Source organism: Pan troglodytes, chromosome 12 (assembly GCF_028858775.2).
Source record: "Pan troglodytes isolate AG18354 chromosome 12, NHGRI_mPanTro3-v2.0_pri, whole genome shotgun sequence".
In the NCBI taxonomy this organism is placed as follows: Eukaryota; Metazoa; Chordata; class Mammalia; order Primates; family Hominidae; genus Pan; species Pan troglodytes.
Window position 1 is genome coordinate 57,454,377 of NC_072410.2, and position 21,065 is coordinate 57,475,441.

Consider the following 21,065-nt stretch of genomic DNA (forward strand, 5'->3'; position numbering starts at 1 on the left):
AAAAGAAGAGATAAATCATTTGAATTCCCCCTACTCAGATATTTTACATCTGCACATAACGCAAACTAAGACACTTATAATAGGCAACAAGACTTTTTGTCACTGCCAGTCTAGGTAATTTAAACAAAAGTAACTATGGTTCAATAGCTTCTTTCTTCCTAATTTCAGATGTTAAACAATACAAAGAAAGATGCTTTAGAATGTTTTTAAAATGTTATATTAATGTGAACATCACTTGAAATTTTTGTAATAGCTGCCTTATTTTCACCTCCTCTAAATCAAGTTTATTTCTATTCTATGACTAAAAGTTCCTTTCAATATAATGGTTAAAGTCACGAATTTTAGCCTTTTAGTTATTCACACATGCAAACATGCTTTCCCAGGTACGTCCCCTTACCTCCTCCACTTACCTCTGATGTAGCATTTTTCAATCTTCAAAGAGGTCAGAGATTTTTGAGCCAGAGGAAAAAAGTATCCCAGTATTGTGTGTAGTTGGCCAATTAGTCCAAGGTTAGACAGCATGTTAAATATTGAGCTTAGCCGGGCGCGGTGGCTCACGCCTGTAATCCTAGCACTTTGGGAGGCCGAGGCGGGTGGATCATCTGAGGTCGGGAGTTCGAGACCAGCCTGACCAACATGGAGAAACCCTCTCTACTAAAAATACAAAATTAGCCGGGCGTGGTGGCGCATGCCTGTAATCCCAGTTACTTGGGAGGCTGAGGCAGGAGAATCGCTTGAACCCGGGAGGTGGAGGCTGCGGTGAGCCAAGATCGCTCCATTGCACTCCAGCTGGGCAACAAGAGTGAAACCCCGTCTCAAAAGAAAGAAAAAATCGAGTTTAGATTAATCCTCGAGTTTCTGGTTCACTTTAGTTGGCTACCCTCTTTGATGGTTCTAAAATTAATACAGTTAATAAACTCACTCAATTGTATAATGGTCAAAGTTTGTGGGTGGAGGAAAAAAATGAAGCATTCATTCCATCAAGGGCACTATGCAGTGCCTGGTATTTTCTTCCTCCATTACATATGGAGATAGCTGTTATCACATTTTTCTTCCGCAACTCAGAAGAAACTAGATAAAACACCAGAGACAACCCTTACGTTCGTTGTCTGGGACTCCAGCCCTGAAGCGGGCAATGAGGTTTGCACATACAAGTCCACGAAGAAGGAAAGGCAAAAATACTCTCTCTACTCTCCAGCCCTCATCCTCAAGGCTAGTATAAAACAAGAAAAGGTCAGTTAAATGTATTTTCATCCTTCTTTTATTTGTTAAAAATAATATGCCTAAAAGTCTGCAGATGAGCTAATATGTCCTTGAAAGGGGGCATGTTACATACAGGTCTCTTTAGCATTCCTAATTCTGTGAAAGCCACCTTAAATCTTTTGGGAGACAAAACAGTTTGTTGGAAGAAAACAGCCTCTGATGTAGCTATAAATTGCTATTCTATTTTGTTATGTATTTATAAAATCATACCAGAAATAATGAGTTGTTTTGTCAATAATAGAACACTGACATGAACTTGACCTAACAACTAGCATAAAGCTGTCAATTCATCTTGCATTAACAAGAAAATGAAACAAGAAATAACTATTAGAAAGAAATGACAAAATTCAAATTGACTTTGAAAAAATCTAATTTTATTTTCTCAATCAAAATGAAGTATTTCATGTTAATTTAGACTGTTTAGCTTTCCACTGGTATCTCAAGATACTTTCCAGATATTAACAGTACTCAGAACTGTGTAAAAGTTAACCACCAAAACCATGTTTTAAAGAAAAAAGTTTAAATGTAAGACTAATGTCTTGGGGACTTTACTAAATGTATTTCTAAAAAAACCCTTCTCAAATGTAGAAGTATTGGCAATTCTAATTTAAAAATTTTTAATTTTTAATTATTGGAAATTTAAGTAGCAATAGTTTCAAGAGCTAAGAATCAGATTGCTTTTTAAAACAGAATTTTTTTTTTTCCTGAGGGACTCATACTTGACAACTCCAGTTAAACATAATACTCCACCCAAATCCCAAATTTAAATGCATTATGTCACCTTGGAATAGTAAAATTATAAAATGGTATTTCTAAATTATAATATATATACATAATACACCATTTTAACCGTCACATTTACCAGCAGAATTATGAAATCAAAAACAAATTCTACATTCAAGGGACAAACGATAAATGCTCTTTCATTGTTTTAAGAGTCCATTCCATTCTTTGTTGTTTTCTACTCCCATATTTTAAAATTATGACCAAAGGAGCCTGAAGGCCAAGTCAATCCCATTTCCCTGAACCCAACTGCCAGTAGGTACTGGCCCTACATACGCGTCCTTTAACAAGCCCCGTTCTCAAAAGGCTGGGGATATTTATATAAGAACTTATTCCAAAGTGACTCTAAGATCCATGTTCCCAAGATCTAGTACGGGCTATTCATGGTTCTGAGGCATGTCCAGCATGCAGGCAAACTTATCTGTTCAAATTGAGGTAAAACAGACAAAAAACACTTAATATTAACAGAAGCTACATAATTAAAACTAACCTTCTGCTGCTTATTTAAGCTAATGATGCATTCTTACCAAACAGAGACCCTCAAGTCAATCATTTCTTTTGATTTTAGTTACCACCCCCAAATTAAGCCTCTTCTTTCAAAGCCATTATTAGTTAAAAAAAAGTTTTAAAATGAAGAAAAATATTTTTTCCAGAACTTGTATTTTGTAATTAGTGTGATGCAATTTCTTTTTATTTTTCAAACTTAGAAATAACTCATGTATGGTACTATTTGGTATTTTTTTCAGATACCAAGGAATACCGACAGGATTCATCAATAGGATTTTCTGACCCTGGCAGGAAAGTCTGCTAACGTTTACAAAATACCAAAGACTCTTCTTTCAAGCTTCAAAGATGGCTGAGAATTAACAGTTATGATTAGTTTTTCAGTACAAATAAAAAAATTAAATCTTGATTTTTTTGGCCAACATTTTAAACAGTCAAATTTTACTGTATTTCCAGGTTTCAAATCAAAACAAACAAACAAAACAACTAATGAAAATTACCCAATTGGCAACAAGTCCTGTATTCCAATGTTATTTTTAAACCACCAATTATAACCTACTGCCAGTAATTATTTGTAAGTACCTGCTTGTTTTATTAAGCACTGGTCAGTTATATAAAAGAATAATTTGCAAGAATGATACTTGGCAATGGGTTACCTTAATGCTTCTGAAATAAACAGAAGCATTAACAAAACACCAGATCTTAAGCACTTTTAAATCTGTAATTTGAATTACCCAAAGGATTTTTAAATGTTACTTTTCCATTGAAGGACTGTAGGGAGTCTAATCCCAGCTAACATGGTTGATTTTAAAAAACAAACAAATCCCTAAGCCACATAGTAATGGAATACTACACTTGCTTTTTATATCATATGGAAACAGCTCCAGGCAGAGCACAAGTAGAAGAAAACCTGCCAAATCAAAGTACTGTAAATAAAGTTCCTCTACGTACTCCAGTTGAAAAAACCTCAAAAATAAAAATCAGAAGACCACCCATTGTTACCCTCCCCCCCGCAACAAAACCCACGCAAAACACTTTAGTTCTGAACCTAACATTTCCCTAAGAAGTTCACAGGAGAAGCTTTAAGGTACTTAAAGCTGCAGCAGTACAGTTGAAAGCGCCACATTACAGAGGAAATGCCCTAAAGGGTTCAGCAGCTGCCCACCCATCCCGAACCACCCCCCATCCCAGTAATATGTAAAAGCTCCTGTTAAAGTTTTGTTTTATGCTAATAAAGGCATACCACCTAGTGTGCTAAAGACTACGACTAGCAGCATTAGAGCAGTAAAGTGAAAATAGGAAGCCTACAGGAATGATCTAAATGCCTACTTAGAAGAAACAAAGCAGCAGACAGAATCCTTAGCCCTCTAGTCTATGTAGGGAAGCAGTTGAATTAAACTCAGATTTACCCACATTAACAAAAATTTAACAAAGCTTCCCCAAGACACCAGAATAAAACTTGACCTTTCCAGTCAAAGGGCAGAGAGAGGCCTCTTCCATGTCCTGGAGTTGAATGAGTTCAAAGATTGGCAATAAAGGAAAAAAGAAAGCATTACGGGTATGATGGGAACAAGCTTTGGAGTTTATCGAACAGTCACACCAAGTTTCTCTAGCACACGGACACCCTTTTCTTGGTACTCTTGTCGGGTCATCCAAAAGTTGTCTTTGTCTTTCATGATATCCGCTAGAACTGCACCACCCAGGAATACCATGTGCTTTCTGCGGGGTGGGTCTTCAATGCGGATCTTAAATTTCTAAAGGAGAAAGAAAGGATAATGAAACGGTACATGTGCACAGTGCTTTCTGCTTTATGAAAATGGCTTTTTAAATATATGCTCTCCCTCAAACTTGCAACAGTCCTGTAATATAAGTAGAACGGGAGGATTTGGTACCTGAGGTACAGAAACATTTAGTAATTTGCCCAAAGCTCATATTTAGGAGACCACACATCCATCCCAGCATGCTTGGAACAGTCCTGATTTACACGTGGTGTCCCATCATTATTAATACCACCCTTTCCATTCTTGAGTGTCCTAATTTGATCAGTAAATTACATGACTTAACACCCTACTGAGAGACCAAACATCCAAGACATAATTAGAGCAAATTTCCCATCCAATGGCAGATGACCACTTGGGAAAGTCACTTTGCTGTCAAGCAAAGTCTGGATAAGAGGACTTGCATGGCCGGGTGTGGTGGCTCAAGTGTAATCCCAGCACTTTGGGAGGCTGAGGCGGGCGGATCACGAGGTCAGGAGATCGAGACCATCCTGGCTAACACAGTGAAACCCCGTCTCTACTAAAAATACAAAAAAATTAGCCGGGCATGGTAGTGGGTGCCTGTAGTCCCAGCTACTCGGGAGGCTGAGGCAGGAGAATGGCGTAAACCTGGGAGGTGGAGCTTGCAGTGAGCCCAGAGACTCAATCTCAAAAAAAAAAAAAAAAAAAAAAGAGGACTTGCATGACTTCTTCAAGGTCTCATACTGTTATGATTCTAGTCCAGGGCAATAGAGTAAAACTGAAGTTCTTTTCTTTTAAGCAAAGCTTACTTTCTATTGTCTCAAAATCAAATGAAATGTTCTTAAAATAAACAAGGCCAAATATGGTCAAAACAAATCATCAGGATGTTATGAGAAAATGAACACAGTAACCAAAATTAAAGGCAATTGGGAAAAGTTTTATACTCTGTAGCTACTATTAAGTGTCTAGGAAGGACACATCCTTATCTTTATGGTTGGTCAACACCTGAAAGAGAAACCTTAAAATGACATAGCAAGTTTTTCATTTACAGTATCACGATCTGCAAAAAAGACCCAATGTAACTATGTCATTCTAAATCATTTGTATATTTATGTCACATAAATGAACTGTAAGGGTTCTAACAATCCAAGATAAATAACAATCAGTTTATTTACCAATTCTGAGACTGTTTTAATTGTTCCTTTTACTTTCTTGCTCTTACATAGGGGTCAGCAAACTTTTTTTGTGAAGGGCCAGATACTTGAGGCTTTGCAGGCGTGACAAGTACCCAACCCCACATGTAGCTAGAAGGTGCCCACAGACAATATGTGACAACAGGTAACATTACGTAAACAAATGGGCTTGGCTGTGTTCCAATAAAACTTAAAAAAAAAACACAAACCAGTTTTGGCAAAAGGGCTATAGATGCCCACCTCTACTCTAAGGGAAACTTAGCTAGCCCCTGAAGACACTGCTTCTGTAAATACCTCAACTGCTTTACTGTTTCTCTCTCACACACTACCTTAACCCTGGAGGTTTGGTAATATGAGTTCTTGCTCTTCATTGCTGCTTCTATCTCGCTCATCCCTAAAACTCCATAGCCCCACTGAAACTCATTCTATCAGATCATTCCATCTACCACTCCCTCCTTGCTGAACTCATCTACAGATTCCTACAGACAAATTGCACCTGCTGTCAAGCAGCTGAACAAGATAGGAAAGAAACAAAACATCTTGCTATAATGTATCACTAACCTCAACTGAGCCCTTCCTGCTGCATGGCAATCCTATTACATTTCTCTATTCTCGCTTCCATTCTCCAAAACAACCATTTCAACCTCCTCCTCTATTCTAAAACTCTACCGTCCCTCCCCTCCTCTCAGTGCCTCCTAACTGGTCTCTCTATGCCCACCTTTGTTCCCTCTTCCCCCAAGAGTCTATTCACCACACCAGACTTAATGATCCTTTAAAAATATACATCAGATCCTATCATTTCTCTGCTTAAACCGCCCCCACACCCAAGACTTTCCATTTCACCAGGAGTCAAGCCAAACCCTTTACCATGGCTGAACAAGACCTGCCCTCCTGCTACCCTTCTGACCTCATATCCCACCTGCCCCCCTCCCTTGCTCACTCTGCTCCAGCCACACTGGCACACTCCCACCAACCTGGGGCTTTTGCATTTTTCCTGCCTGGAAGATTCTTCCCCCAGACAGTCACAAGGCTCACTCCTCTCACGCTCAACTTAGGTCTCTGATCAAAAGTCACTTCATCCAAAAAGCCTTTCCTGATCACAGTTTATGAAGGAGCACACTACCTCCCCAACCACTAACATTTTCCAGCTCTTCACCTTACTTTTCTTCATATCACTTATTACCACTAATACATTATTTAGACTAAAAGCAGGGATTCTGTTTTCATTGTTTTGTTTGTCCCCAGCACCTAGACCTATGTCTGGCACCCAGGAGTTCAAGAAATGTTTGCTGAATAAATGATCACCTGAGATTAATTATAAATTATATGTAAAACTCAATAAAATCAGAAAAATAAGTGAAGTACTTAGACAGTATGGCTCCTTTCCAGTCTGTTAATCTGTTTAATGTATGTGAGCCCATACTCAATTTAATTTCAACAATGAGTCATATATGAAAGATGTAACATACAGTACTCTGTAATACATAATCTCATTATCTAAAACAGTTGATCAAAGTCAGTGAGACAAAGCTCAGAGATTAACTCAGGATTAGATAACTCTTGGTTAAGTATACAGCACATACTGTATACTTCACATAGTCCAGAGTCTGGTGGAAAAAACACAAAAACCTATGCCAAAGAAACATCAACTATTTCTAGTTTAAAAATTTCTTTCTACTGTACATACCAACAACAACCAATTAAAGTCTGTTTCAAGAGTTATGACAGTTACTGGAATGCAAAAAATTTTGAGACATGATGTTTTTCAATCTGACTGAGAAGACAACATATGCAACAAATAAAGTCAGAAATATGAGATAGCCCAAGAGAAGTGCTGAAGGCTGATTGCATATCCAAAAAATAAGTTTAAAAAAAGAACAAAACTCAAGTGGGGCATTTATTTCCCTATAGTACAGCAGGTTCTTCTCATGCATATACAGGTGCCTCAGAGTCCGTGCTGGTTGTTACAGATGAACCAGAACTTTTGGCCCTGACCTCACCGCCTCCATCCACCAACTCTATAGAGGTGACCAGAGCTTATCTTGAACTATTTCCTTCTTCCTATCATTTCCAGGATGCACTTGACTGCAGTAGGAATTTGTTTTGGAAGACGTCTTGCTCCCTCTGGTGGTTGTCAAGATTCACAAACTACTGTATAGCCTTTTAAAAGAATGTTAGTAATAGTTGATTTACTAATACTTACAGAAAGTTTTTCCACATCACCCTTCAAAACTCGTTCTAAGTAAAGCTGTTTAAGTTCTCGTTCCAACCGTGATGGCAGGCCAGGATACATAGTAGACCCTCCAGAAAGCACAATGTGTTTGTAGAATTCAGATCTAGAAAGGCACAATGGTTATTCATTTGGAGTTTTAGGTTAGGAAAATGGTATCTCAGGGTTACTGTTACTTATGTCAGCCTCGGGGTTGCTGGGAGAATTAAATAAAATTCCACACGTAAATCACAGGGCTGAATATTTGCTGTTATTACTACTGTGAAGTAACGACCCCTCTTTACATATAAAATCTTTTCATAATTTTGATGAAAATAAAATACTTCTAAAAGTATATAATACACTTTTTTGTGAATATAACTGAGACTTCTAATAATGACCAAGATTTACATTACAAACTATTTTATCACATGCTTCCCTAAAGCCACTAAGATGTGGTTGTTTACTATAATTAGCCCTATTCTACTTTAATCCAGAATTCCTGCTTTTTAATTTTTCATTTATCTTTTGTAGTTTTCTCTTTTTTGTTCCTTTGCTTAGAGGCTGTCTGCTGTTATTTTTGGCTAGACTGATGTGTATGCTTCTTATAGCAGTACCCTCTTTTCTGATACAGTACCCTGCTATCTACTGACAGCAGTACCCTCTATTCTGATATCTATGAGATCAGAAAATCCAATCTAAAAAGACTGCATATGTAGTAAAAGTAACAGAATCTGAGCGAGGGTCTGAGGAATAATTCTCACAGTAAAGTTTGGGAGCTGATTTGCACCCATTTTGGCCTTTTTCAACCTGGCTTCCAGGTTCTCAATGGCTAAAGCTACTGCAACTCTAACAAAGCACTGCTTTTGTATTTAATTGCCAAAGCAAGCCCAGTGAATGTCGCATAAACTAAGCAGTTGAAATACAGATTCATGTGATAAGTACTCACAAGCATTTACATGTACATTTTCAACATGCAGAACACACAAAACAAAATTTGAGTTGTTCCACTTTGCAATGCAAACTCTGTGGAGAAGGTACTGAATCTGACTCCGCACTTTAGGTACGTCGAAGCTCTAATCAGCAACAGGCATGTACTTTTCTTTTTTTTTTTTTAATACAGAGTCTCACTCTGTCACCCAGGCTGGAGAGCAGTGGTGTGATCTCGGCTCACTGCAACCTCCGCCTCCCGGGTTCACGCCATTCTCCTGCCTCAGCCTCCCGAGTAGGTGGGATTACAGGCACCCGTCACCACACCCAGCTAATTTTTTGTATTTTTAGTAGAGACGGGGTTTCACCATTTTGGCCAGACTGGTCTTGAACTCCTGACCTCGTGATTCGCCGGCCTCGTGATTCACCAGCCTCAGCCTCCCAAAGTGCTGGGATTACAGGCGTGAGCCACCGCGCCCAACTGGCATGTACTTTTAAATACAATTTTGCTGTGAATGAACATCAAAGAACAAAATCATCTCCCTAATCCCTATCATGAGAATTTACCATAATTATGAAGGCTAGATTCGATTTCTGATCATCTTCCACCAGGTTTATAGCTTGTTATGAGTCAATTGCTATTTTTATTAATTTCTATTACTATCCTGGCTCCAAAGCCATCCCATCAAAATTAATTAGGTGGCTATTTAACTCAGGGTTACACAAATAAATGCTTGCTGTACAAAATGCTTCTGGGTGAATTCCTCTATAACCTGAGTGTAGAGAAGGGATTTCTAACTATGACTCAAGCTCTAGATGTAATAAGACTATAAATCTTTTTATATGACTAAATAAAAACAAACTTTTGCATGGCCAAAACACTAAGAGCAATAGACAAATGGCAAACAGAGAGAGTATCTGTGAAAGATATCAGAAAGCTAAAAGAAAACTTTTCAAAACTGAAAAAAAAAAAACCCAAAACTCCAAAATCTACAAAAAGCCATTAACAATTTGCCAAAAAAAAAAATTTTTAATGTCCCTTAAGGCCGGGCGTGGTGGCTAACGTCTGCAATTCCAGCTACTTGGGAGGCTGAGGCAGGAGAATCACTCCACCCAGGTTGCAGTGAGCCGAGACTGCACCACTGCACTCCAGCCTGGCGACAGAGCGAGACTCTATCTCAAACAAACAAGTCCCTTAAACATATAAAAATATGTTTTTTATACATATATATATATATATATGTATATATGTTTTTTTTTAGGAACTTTCTTTTGTGGTGGTGGGGAGAGACAGGGTCTCACTCTGTCACCCAGGCTGGAGTGCAGTGACACAATCATGGCTCACTGCAGCCTCTACCTCTCAAGCTCAAGCAATCCTCCCACTTCAGCCTTCTGAGTAGCTAAGACTACAGGAGTACACCACCACCATACCTGGCTAATCTTTTTGAAAAAAATTTATGTAAAGACAGGATCTCCATATGTTGCCCAGGCTGGTCTTAAACTCCTAGGCTTAAGCAAACCTCCCACCTCAGCCTCCAAAGTGCTGCGATTACAGCCAGAAGCCACCACCCCTGGTTTGACTTCACTCTTAATGACAGAAATAAAAAGTAAAATTACACTGAAATAATTTCTCACTCATCAGATTGGTGGAAAAGGATAAACGATACAATTGCCAGAGAGGGAAATTTGGCAATATCTAACAAAAATACATGCATTTACATCAAACTAAGAAGTTTCTCTCAGCACTTTGGTAGGCTGAGGTGGGGTGGATCACTTGAGGCCAGGAGTTCGAGACCAGCCTGGTCAATACGGCAAAACCCCATCTCTACTAAAAAATACAAAAAAAAAAAAAAAAATTCTGGGCATGGTGGTACATGCCTGTAATCTCAGCTACTTGGGAGGCTGAGGCAGGAGAATCGCTTGAAAACGGGAGGCAGAGGTTGCAGTGAGCCAAGATTGCACCACTGCACTTCAGCCTGGGTGAGAGAGTGACATTCCGTCTCAAAAAACAAACAACAACAAAAGAAGTTTCTGCACAGCAAAGGAATTAATCAACAAAGTGAAGATATAACCTATAGAATGCGAGAATATATTTGCAAATCAGACATCTGATAAGTGGTTAATATCCAAAATATGTAAGGAACTCAAATCTCAAATGACTCAATAGCAAGAAAGCAAATAACCCAATTAATAAATGGGCAAAGGACCTGAATAGACATTTCTCAAAAGACATACAAATGGAAAAAATGCTAAGCATCCCTAATCATCAGGGAAATAAATGCAAATTAAACCACAATGAGATATCACTTCACATCTGTTGGAATGGCTATTATCAAAAAGAGGAAAGGTAACGAATACTGGCGAGGATGTGGAGAAAAGGAAACCCTTGTACACTGCTGGTGGGAGTGTGAATTAGTACAGCTATTACGGAAAACAGTATGGAGGTTCCTCGGAAAGTTAAAAATAGAACTACCATATGATCCAGCAATTCCACTACTGGGTGTATCTCCAAAGGATCTGAAATCAGCATGACTATGTAAGAGAGTATCTTTATCCTTAGGAAACACCAACTAGTAGAGAATTGATGCATTTAATCTACCCTCAAACGGTTCAGAAAAAACAGAATGAAAAAGCAAACATGAAGAACATTAGAATTAGTAAAATGGTAAATCCAGATAAAGGATATAGATAAGTTTTCTGCATTTTTCTTGCAACCTTTCCGTAAGTCTGAAATTATTTCAAGTAAGTTTATAAACTTAGTCATTCTATTTAATTCCATCTATTTCTGATAAATAACTTTAAAACTATTTTTATGATTTTTCTGATAAATAACTTTGAAATCACCATTTCTAATGTACCTGGTATCAATGTCAGCCGCCTGAATTGTGTTAAAAAGCAATTCAGCAACACCAACTCCTTCAACATTGATCAAGTGAGGCTGAAATAAAGCTTCTGGTGCTTCAAATCTCTCTCCCCCAACTTTGATGATACGTCCATCTGGGAGCTAGAAACCAAGAATAATCAGGTACTAATCAGCAAACGATTAAAATTTCCCAGTGTTCTCCGGAACACTAGTACTTATAAATACATCTGTTCTGTAACCAAAATCATTACCAACAACAATTTTTCCTAAAATATATTTGGGGAAGAAAAGGTAAATTAAATAGATTTAGGTAACTGCTCTTATCACATTCTGTTTTGCTTTTAAAAATGTTATGCCAGGCCGGGCGTGGTGGCTCACGCCTGTAATCCCAGCACTTTGGGAGGCTGAGCTGGGCGGATCACAAGGTCAGGAGATTGAGACCATCCTGACTAACACAATGAAACCCTGTCTCTACTAAAAATACAAAAAATTAGCCCGGCGTGGTGGCGGGCGCCTATAGTCCCAGCTACTCAGGGAGGCTGAGGCAGGAGAATGGCGTGAACCCGGGAGGCAGAGCTTGCAGTGAGCCAAGATCGCGCCACTGCACTCCAGCAGGGGCAATAGAGCGAGACTCCATCTCAGAAAAAAAAAAAAAGGTATGCCACGCCCCCAAATATCAGGAATTTCTTGGAGAAATCACTGATGCATGAGTGCATGATGTTTGCAGCAAAGCAGAAACAAGCATCACTGACCAACCATTGTATTTTGATTATTGCTGGTATGTGTTACTACGGTTTTATAATTTTAACATATTTGTGATTTTATGGATATTTCTGCTATGTAGAACAGACATGTTAAACACTGATTGACTGATTGATTGAGACAGAGTTTCTCTTGTCGCCCAGGCTGGAGTGCAATGGCACGATCTCGGCTCACTGCAACCTCTGTCTCCTAGGTTCAAGCAATTCTCCTGCCTCAGCCTCCTGAGTAGCTGGGATTACAGGCACGTGCCACCACGCCAGCATATTTTTGTATTTTTAGTAAAGACGGGGTTTCATCATGTTGACCAGGCTGGTCTTGAACTCCTGGCCTCAGGTGATCTGCCCGCCTCAACCTCCCAAAGTGTTGGGATTACAAGCATGAACCACTGCGCCTAGCCACATTAAACATTTTAAATAATTTTATGTCATCAAATAATTACTCTGTGAAACTATTATTTTGCCAAAATACTTTATAACATGTGTACCACTTCTATCAAATCATTTAATCCAAAAAATGTCTTATGATCAAAGAAGTTTACAGAACACTGGTCTAGACTATTTTTATTAGGCAATTCTGTTGTATCCTACTAGGTCCTAATACATTTTAAGTAACTGATAAATATAATTTCAATTTAAGCAAATAAGATTTAAACAAATCAGGTATCATATTATGACTTTGTACAAAAAAATCTTGTCAGTCACACATCATGTTCATATTTAATTAAATGAGAAGTGTTAAGTAGAAACTTCCTCTCATAACACCTCACAATTCACTGGATTGTCCTAAGTAATAAGCACGCCCATGTATGCTAGCATTTGACACATTTCCATGAGATACCAGAATTAATTTTACATTAACAGGTCTAACAGTACATTTATAATATAATTTTTTTTTGAGACAGAGTCTCGCTCTGTTGCCCAGGCTGGAGTGTAGTGGCTTGATCTTGGCTCAGTGCAACCTCTGCCTACTGGGTTCAAATGATTCTCATACCTCAGCCCCCCAAGTAGCTGAGATTACAGGCATGTGCCACCACGCCTGGCTAATTTTTGTATTTTTAGTAGAGACAGAGTTTCTGCATGTTGGCCAGGCTGGTCTCGAGCTCTTGGCCTCAAGTGATCTGCCTGGCTTGGCCTCCCAAAAGTGCTGGGATTACAGGCATGAGCCACCATGCCTGGCCCTACAATACATATATATATTTTTTGAGATAGGGTCTTCATCTGTTGTCCAGGCTAGAGGGCAGTGGTGTGATCATGGCTCACTGCAGCCTCAATCTCCCGGATTCAAGTGATTCTCCCACCTCAGCCTCCCAAGTAGCTGGCACTACAGATGCACACTACTATGTCTGGCTAATTTTATTTTTTGTAGAGACGGGGGTCTTGCTTTGTTACTCAGACTGGTCTTGAACTCCTGGGCTCAAATGATCCTCCCATCTTGGCCTCCCAAATTGCTGGGATTACGGGGAAGAGCCACCGCGCCTGGCCAATTACAATGATTGTTTAGATTCCAGCTTTGGTCCCAGCTACCTAGGAGGCTGAGGTGGGAGGATCACCTAACCCTGGGAGACTGAGACTGAAGTGAGCCGAGATCATGCCACTGCACTGCAGCCTGAGCAACACAGTGAGGAAACCCTGTCTCAAAACAGCAAGAAAAAAAAAAAAAAGGTTACCAAAACTTATACTCTTAAAAAAACCACCTCCACCTTCAGGTGGGTTCACATGAAATCACCCAAAATATCTGGAAAAACTTCACACAGCAGATCTTATTAGCAAAACCTCCTTCCTTAAGCACTTGAAGCCTGATAGTGTGGCTTCTCTCCATTCTCTGGCTGCTGGCCAGCATGGGGTCAAGTTTTCTAACCACCTTAATGAACTGTTAAAACTGCAGGCATCCCATTTCTTTGCACCAAATCTTATCCTGTTCTGTATTTGTCCACCCATGTCCCTCTTCACTTATTCATCAGCTTATTACTTTATACTTAGTATATGTGTGTGTGTGTATATATATATCAAATATATATATGGATTTTGTTTTGTTTTTGAGACAGGGTCTCGCTCCTTCACCGAGGCTGGAGTGCAGTGGTGCAATCCTAGCTCTCTGCCTCAAAACTTGAGCCTTGAACTCCTGGGCTCAAGCAATCTTCCCACCTCAACCTCTCAACTAGCTAGGACTACAGGCACGTGCCACTACGCCTGGCAAATTTTTGTATTTTTTTTGGAGAGACAGGGTCTCATTATATTGCCCAGGCTGGCCATGAACTCCTGGCCTCAAGTGATCCTCGTATCTCAGCCTCCCAAAGTGCTGGGATTACAGGTGTGAGCCACTACACCCAGCCTATTTGTATATATTTTTGTAGCCTACCTCAAATTCTTTGAGAAAAGAGAGAAGGAAGAAATAAAACATGTTTTACATTCCTAGTTTGCTTATCTTTTGCCCTGTGCCAGCCACTTTCTTCCAAAATAGGTAGATGGAAAATCAGACAACTAGAGAAACTGTCAAGAAGACTTCAGGAAGGAATCTCCAGAGCAAATCTGGAGATGATTAAGTTACAAAATGGGTTTACTCCTAGAAGAAAACCTAGCCAATACCATTCAGGACATAGGCATGGGCAAAGACTTCATGACTAAAACACCAAAAGCAATTGCAACAAAAGCCAAAATTGACAAATGGGTTCTAATTAAACTAAAGAGCTTCTTGCACAGCAAAAGAAACTATCATCAGAGTGAACAGGCAACCTACAGAATGGGAAAAAATTTTTGCAATCTATCCATCTGACAAAGGCTTAATAACCAGAATCTACAAGGAACTTAAACAAATTTACCAGAAAAAGACAAATAACCCCATGAAAAAGTGGGCAAAGGATACGAACAGACACTTTTCAAAAGAAGACATTTATGTGGCCAATAAACCTAAGAAAAAAAGCTCATCATCGCTGGTCATTAGAGAAATACAAATCAAAACCACAAAATCTCATGCCAGTTAGAATGGCGATCCTTAAAAAGTCAGGAAACAATAGATGCTGGAGAGGATATGGAGAAATAGGAACGCTTTTACACTGTTGGTGGGAGTGTAAATTAGTTCAACCATTGTGGAAGACAATGTGGTGATTCCTCAAGGATCTAGAACTAGAAATACCATTTGACCCAGCGATCCCATTACTGGGTATATACCCAAAGGATTATAAATCATGCTACTATAAAGACACATGCACACATATGTTTACTGCAGCACTATTCACAATAGCAAAGACTTGGAACCAACCCAAATGCCCATCAACGTTAGACTGGATAAAGAAAATGTGGCACATATACACCATGGAATACTATGCAGCCATAAAAAAATGAATGAGTTCATGTCCTTTACAGGGGCATGGGTGAAGCTGGAAACCATCATTCTCAGCAAATTAACACAGGAACAGAAAACCAAACACCAAATGTTCTCATTCATAAGTGGGAGCTGACAATGAAAACATATGGGCACAGGGAGGGGAACAACACACATGGGGCCTGTTGGGTGGGGGGCGGCAAGGGGAGGGAGGTATAGCATTAGGAGAAATATCTAATGCAGATGACAGGTTGATGGGTGCAGCAAACCACCATGGCACATGTGTACCTATGTAACAAACCTGCATTTTCTGCACATGTATCCCAGAACTTAAAGTATAATAAAAAATAAATTTAAAAAATTTTTAAATGGGGGTTTACTGAATATTTGGATCACTATCTTAACTTTTTTTTTTTTTTTCCCCCGACATGGAGTCTTGCTCTGTCACCCAGGCTGGAGTGCAGTGGCACGATCTCAGCTCACTGCAACCTCTGCCTCCTGGGTTGAAGCAATTCTCCTGCCTCAGCCTCCTGAGTAGCTGGGACTACAGGTGCCCACCACCTTGCCCAGCTAATTTTTTGTATTTTCAGTAAAGATGGTGAAACTTCACCATGTTGGCCAGGCTGTTCTCCAACTCCTGACTTCAGGTGATCCGCCTGCCTCGGCCTCCCAAAGTGCTGGGATTACAGGCGTGAGCCACCGCGCCCGGCCAACAACAAATTTTTTATAATTACTTTAAAAATGACTATTTTGCATATATTTGTGAATATGTAGAGCTAGTATGCATCATATGGTTTTAAAATACTTGCCTTCATTGCCTATTACTGTTTCATTTTAGTAATAACTAGATCAAAGATGAGACCTGGAAGTACTTTATACTCAGATGAATTTAATAGGCTTAAGATGGTAATTCATTAAAAATTCAAGTAGGATCAACTCCTCTGGTGTTATAAACTATAACCAGGTACTAAATCTCATTAGTTACAATTTCAAGTTAACATTTAACACCTCATTAAAGAATATTAAGTCAGGAAAGGCTGCCACCTACTGAATTAGTAAAGCAATGCTCTAGAATGACCATTTCCAAAGTACGTTTCTTAGACCACTAATCCCATGAAATTCTGAAAAGTCCTAGAGCATAAGTCTGAAAAACACGCATACTATATTAATTGTGCACATATTAGCATACCAAAGGCTCTGAGTTCTACAGTGAAGTGAAATCAACTCTTTCCCAAACTCATCTGACAATGTAATCCTTTTTAATTTTTGTGAAATGCTTATTAGCATCTCAGGGAAATAAAGTTCTGTAAAACATACGTTGAGAAATGCTATGCCAAATACTAGAATCTCAAAATAACATCTCGCATCTAATTATATCCTAGTATAGAGAGTAATTTATGATTCTTGCCTTAATTTGCATTATATGGTGCCCTAAAATAATTAAATAGAAACTTAATGTAGAAAGAGACATTAAAAGTCACACATATACATATGACAACAACCCAAGACAAAAATACTGATTCTAAGAAAACCTCCTTAAGCTGACACCAATAATCATGGCTGTCCACTTTAAAACACATATATATTATACACTGGAAACACTTACTGTATAAGATTCAACTAATACTGTGGTTTCTAAGGCCAGTTTCTGCTCTTGCTCAATATTATATCCCACGTAACACAGTTTTTCTTTAATCATGCGAACCGTTTCAAAATCAGCAGAGTGGTTGAAGGCGTATCCTCGCAACAGAAGTAGCTGGTACAAAACAATAGCAATAAGTTCATAATACATCTGAATGAGTTGTACTCTGCAAAAGCTAGTAATGCTCATTAAATATGTCACATCAATAACAAACAGAATGGGCAGTGGATCCTCAGCTCCTACTATTTCAGAAGCAGGATTTTATCTGCCATAAAAGGATTTATATTTCAGTTTCAGAGAGGGTAAAAGAATTAACAATTCATAAGTAAGTCAGTAAAATGACTAGAAAAGTCAGTTTTTGAAAAGCACTGCATGAGTACTAATGTTTTGATAGTTTTGATAAACAATCAAAAGTATATTAATGAATAAATATTATTTTAGTACTGGACTCCTGTAGCCTGCAGGTTGCTCACACAATTAATGCCATATTTATGAAATGCCCCCAAGTCTTTACAAGTTTTATCTTTAGCTTCTAGTACTGTGTCTGGCACATATTAGAAGGACAATAGCATTTGTTTAACGAATGATAAGGGAATTATTGGGATACTCAAACGTATAATCTCCATTGTTACATTTCTTAAATGCTAGAAAATACTACTATTTTTTTAAAAACCCACTGAGAGAAAAAAAAATTACTAGACTTTACAAATAAAAAAAAAAATCCTCTAATATTTGAGTCTGTGTTCTAAAGACAACCCCAGAAATTCTGTTGGTTACGCTTTGAATTTTGGCCTAAAATGAGAGTATTATAATTCTCATTAATTTAATCTCCCCTCATGAGGAGGATTACTTTAAATGAGACTGAAGGAACCCAATGTCAAGGTAAAGACAGTGCAACCCAATTTAATGCAGAGACAGGGTTTCTTAATAGCAGCACCACTGACAGACTATACATTGTTTGTTGTGCAGCCAGCCCTATTAATTATAGAATGTTCAGTAGCATTCCTGCCCAGCTCAGACAACCAAAAATGTGTCCAGAAATTGCTAATATCCCCCAGAGGACAGCACTGTCCCCTGGTGAGAACCACTGTCCTGGAGAGGATAGACTGATTATAGAATTGTGGTATAAACAATTTTCTAAATTTTATTTTAATATTAAAAATGATATATGTTAGCAAGTAGACACCTTATGTACTTTCTCCAGTAATGTTTTAAAGAAAATTATAACTAGTTATATTCAGAAATAAACTAAAATAGTAAATATTAAAAACTGCATCTATTCCATGAAAACTACTAAATATTAAAGTCTGGCGTATTTGGGCTGTTTTCCTCAAATATCATTAATTTGCTATCACTGTATTTTGTAGGAAAGGACAAGAGCAGACAACCCAACCAAGATCATGGCTTAAAACATACCTGCTCAAAGAAAGGTTTTATGGCAGAAAAGGCTGCCTGAGCTGTCCAAGAAAGTTTCAAATTAGGGGTCTCTTCTATCCTTGAAATATCTGTCTACTCACTCCTCAGGAATAACAAATATAATTATGTAATGATATAATGTACTCTCATTAGTATACAGAGATCATGTGTGTACACTTTTTTCCTTGTTTTTAATGTATCTTTTTTTTCTTCATGTGTATAAATCTTATATGAATTTTTATATAAATAAGGGAGGTAATTGGATAATTTCTCTAGTGGTACAGATTTGCTGGAATCCTAAAACGATAGATTCAATTCTGTGTTAAGGTGGTAAACAAATTACAAAATTTAATTTCCATGATATTTTCCTTTCACTTACCTTGATAAGATATCTAGTTATATCCCTCCCAGCAATATCCAGTCTCCTGGTAAGATGAGGGAGAGAAAAGCCTTCATATACTGGGCAAATGTGAGTCACACCATCTCCAGAGTCTACCACTACACCAGTCAATAAACCTGCATAAAAGCCAGGGGGATTTAAATAAAAAGTCAAATCAGGAAAACCAAAGCCAGCGAGTTCCAAATACAGTAGGGAAGCCAAAACAGAAACGTAACCAACTAGAAGCCAGAATTTATTATTTAGTTATTTTGCAGTTTGTTTCCAATGCATAAGTATTAAAGCGAGTGTTCTCTTTTAAGACTTTTAGTCTACTATTACGTGCTGTCCAAGGAGATGAGAAGAAACAGACCCTGAGACCGAGGACTGAAAAACAGGACTTTTTTTTCCTTTTTTTTTTTTGAGACAGGGTCTGGCTCTGTCACCCAGGCTGGAGGAGTACAGTGGCTCAATCTAGGCTCACTGCAATCTTCACTTCCTGGGTTCAAGTCATACCTCCCACCTTAGCCTCCTGAGCAGCTGGGACTACAGGCATGCACCACCATGCCTGGCTAATTTTTGTAATTTTTTTGTAGAGACAGAGTTTCGCCATGTTGCCCAAGCTGGTCTCAAACTCCTGGCCTCAAGTGATCTGTCTGCCTTGGCCTCTCAAACTGCTGGGGTTACAGGCGTGAGCCACCACACCCAGCAGAACACGTTCTTAAAGCTCTGTACAATTCTTTATTTTTTTCAACTTAGATAGTTTTGAATATACTACAAATAACATATACTGTGTGTTCTGGAAAAATGCCTATTGATACTAGACAGCTAGAAATCTAAGAAAAATTAAACATGGCTAGCCAAAGCATCACTTTGATTATTCACTGGAACTTATAATAAAAGGCAATGTCAGTTAAACCTCATAATAAAAGAACAGCAAAGAAGCTGCTTTGTTTCCCATGTTTCCTCAACCTCCTGGGCTCAAGTGATCATCTCACCTCAGCCTCTCAAGTGGCTGGGATTATAGGCGTGTGCAACCACACCCAGCTAATTTTACTTTTTATAGAGATAAGGATCTCACTATGTTGCCTAGGCTGGTCTCAAACTCTGGAGATACAGCAATTTGACCACCTTGGCTTCTCAAAGTGCTGGGATTACAGCCATGAGCCACCATACCTGGTCAAAAAAACTTTTTTTATTTATTTTTATTTATATATTTTTTTGAGACAGAGTCTCACTCTGTCGCCCAGGCTGGAGTGCAATGGCACAATCTCAGCTCACTGCAACCTCTGCCTCCTGGGTTCAAGCGATTCTCCCGCCTCAGCCTCCCAAGTAGCTGGGATTACAAGCACATGCCACCATGCCCAGCTAATTTTTTGTATTTTTTTTTTTTAGTAGAGACGGGGTTTCACTGTGTTAGTCAGGATGGTCTCCATCTCCTGACCTCGTGATCCACCCACCTCGGCCTCCCAAAGTGCTGGGATTACAGGCGTGAGCCACTGCACCCGGCCTAAAACTACCTCCTTTTTAAGTGGATATAATTCCTTGATGCAATAAGCCTCATAAAACTCATATACAGCCCTTGAATGTTGTACTCTTTTAAAAAGAAGAGGATTTCCATTGCAAAAAAGAAAAAAAAAAGCAGGAATTCACACCATCATCAATTCAAAAATACTCCCAGGAACACTGACTAATCCAAGAATTTACATTTTATTTCCCAATGAGCCCTCCCTACCCACCTCACCTTATTTTCTACCACTTCCATCAGGTCACACACATACTGGCCTTTCTCCAAACACACTTGACCCATTTCCAGTGCCACACTCTTTTCCCACTGGATTATCCCCTGAAGTGCCTAAAAGACTCCTTGGCACATATCTGACAGGCCCAGACATTCTCAGTAAGTTCCTGTTGAATTTATAAGACCATAAAAAAAAAAAGAGCTCTCCCAACGTGGCCAATATTTTATTTCCAATAAAGAGGGAGGCAGTTGCTAATGGCAATATCAAGAGAATATATAAGTAGTCCCCTCCATTAAACCCACCTCAAAAGTTAGAAATGCAC

General features: G+C 38.8%; 1 protein-coding gene across 2 annotated transcripts in view; it reads right to left on the reverse strand.

The window, feature by feature from the left end:
- Nucleotides 1–1,615: 1,615 nt before the first annotated feature.
- Nucleotides 1,616–21,065, reverse strand: part of ACTR2 (actin related protein 2) — a 44,632-nt gene continuing 25,182 nt past the window's right edge. For both annotated transcript variants that reach the window (XM_016948644.4, XM_016948643.4), the window contains 5 exons: nucleotides 19,005–19,141; nucleotides 17,174–17,323; nucleotides 11,480–11,625; nucleotides 7,686–7,818; nucleotides 1,616–4,304 (listed from right to left, as the gene is read on the reverse strand). In XM_016948644.4, coding sequence (XP_016804133.1) covers nucleotides 4,134–4,304; nucleotides 7,686–7,818; nucleotides 11,480–11,625; nucleotides 17,174–17,323; nucleotides 19,005–19,141 — 737 coding nt within the window. In that variant the 3' untranslated portion in view covers nucleotides 1,616–4,133. The remainder of the gene's footprint in view (nucleotides 4,305–7,685; nucleotides 7,819–11,479; nucleotides 11,626–17,173; nucleotides 17,324–19,004; nucleotides 19,142–21,065) is intronic.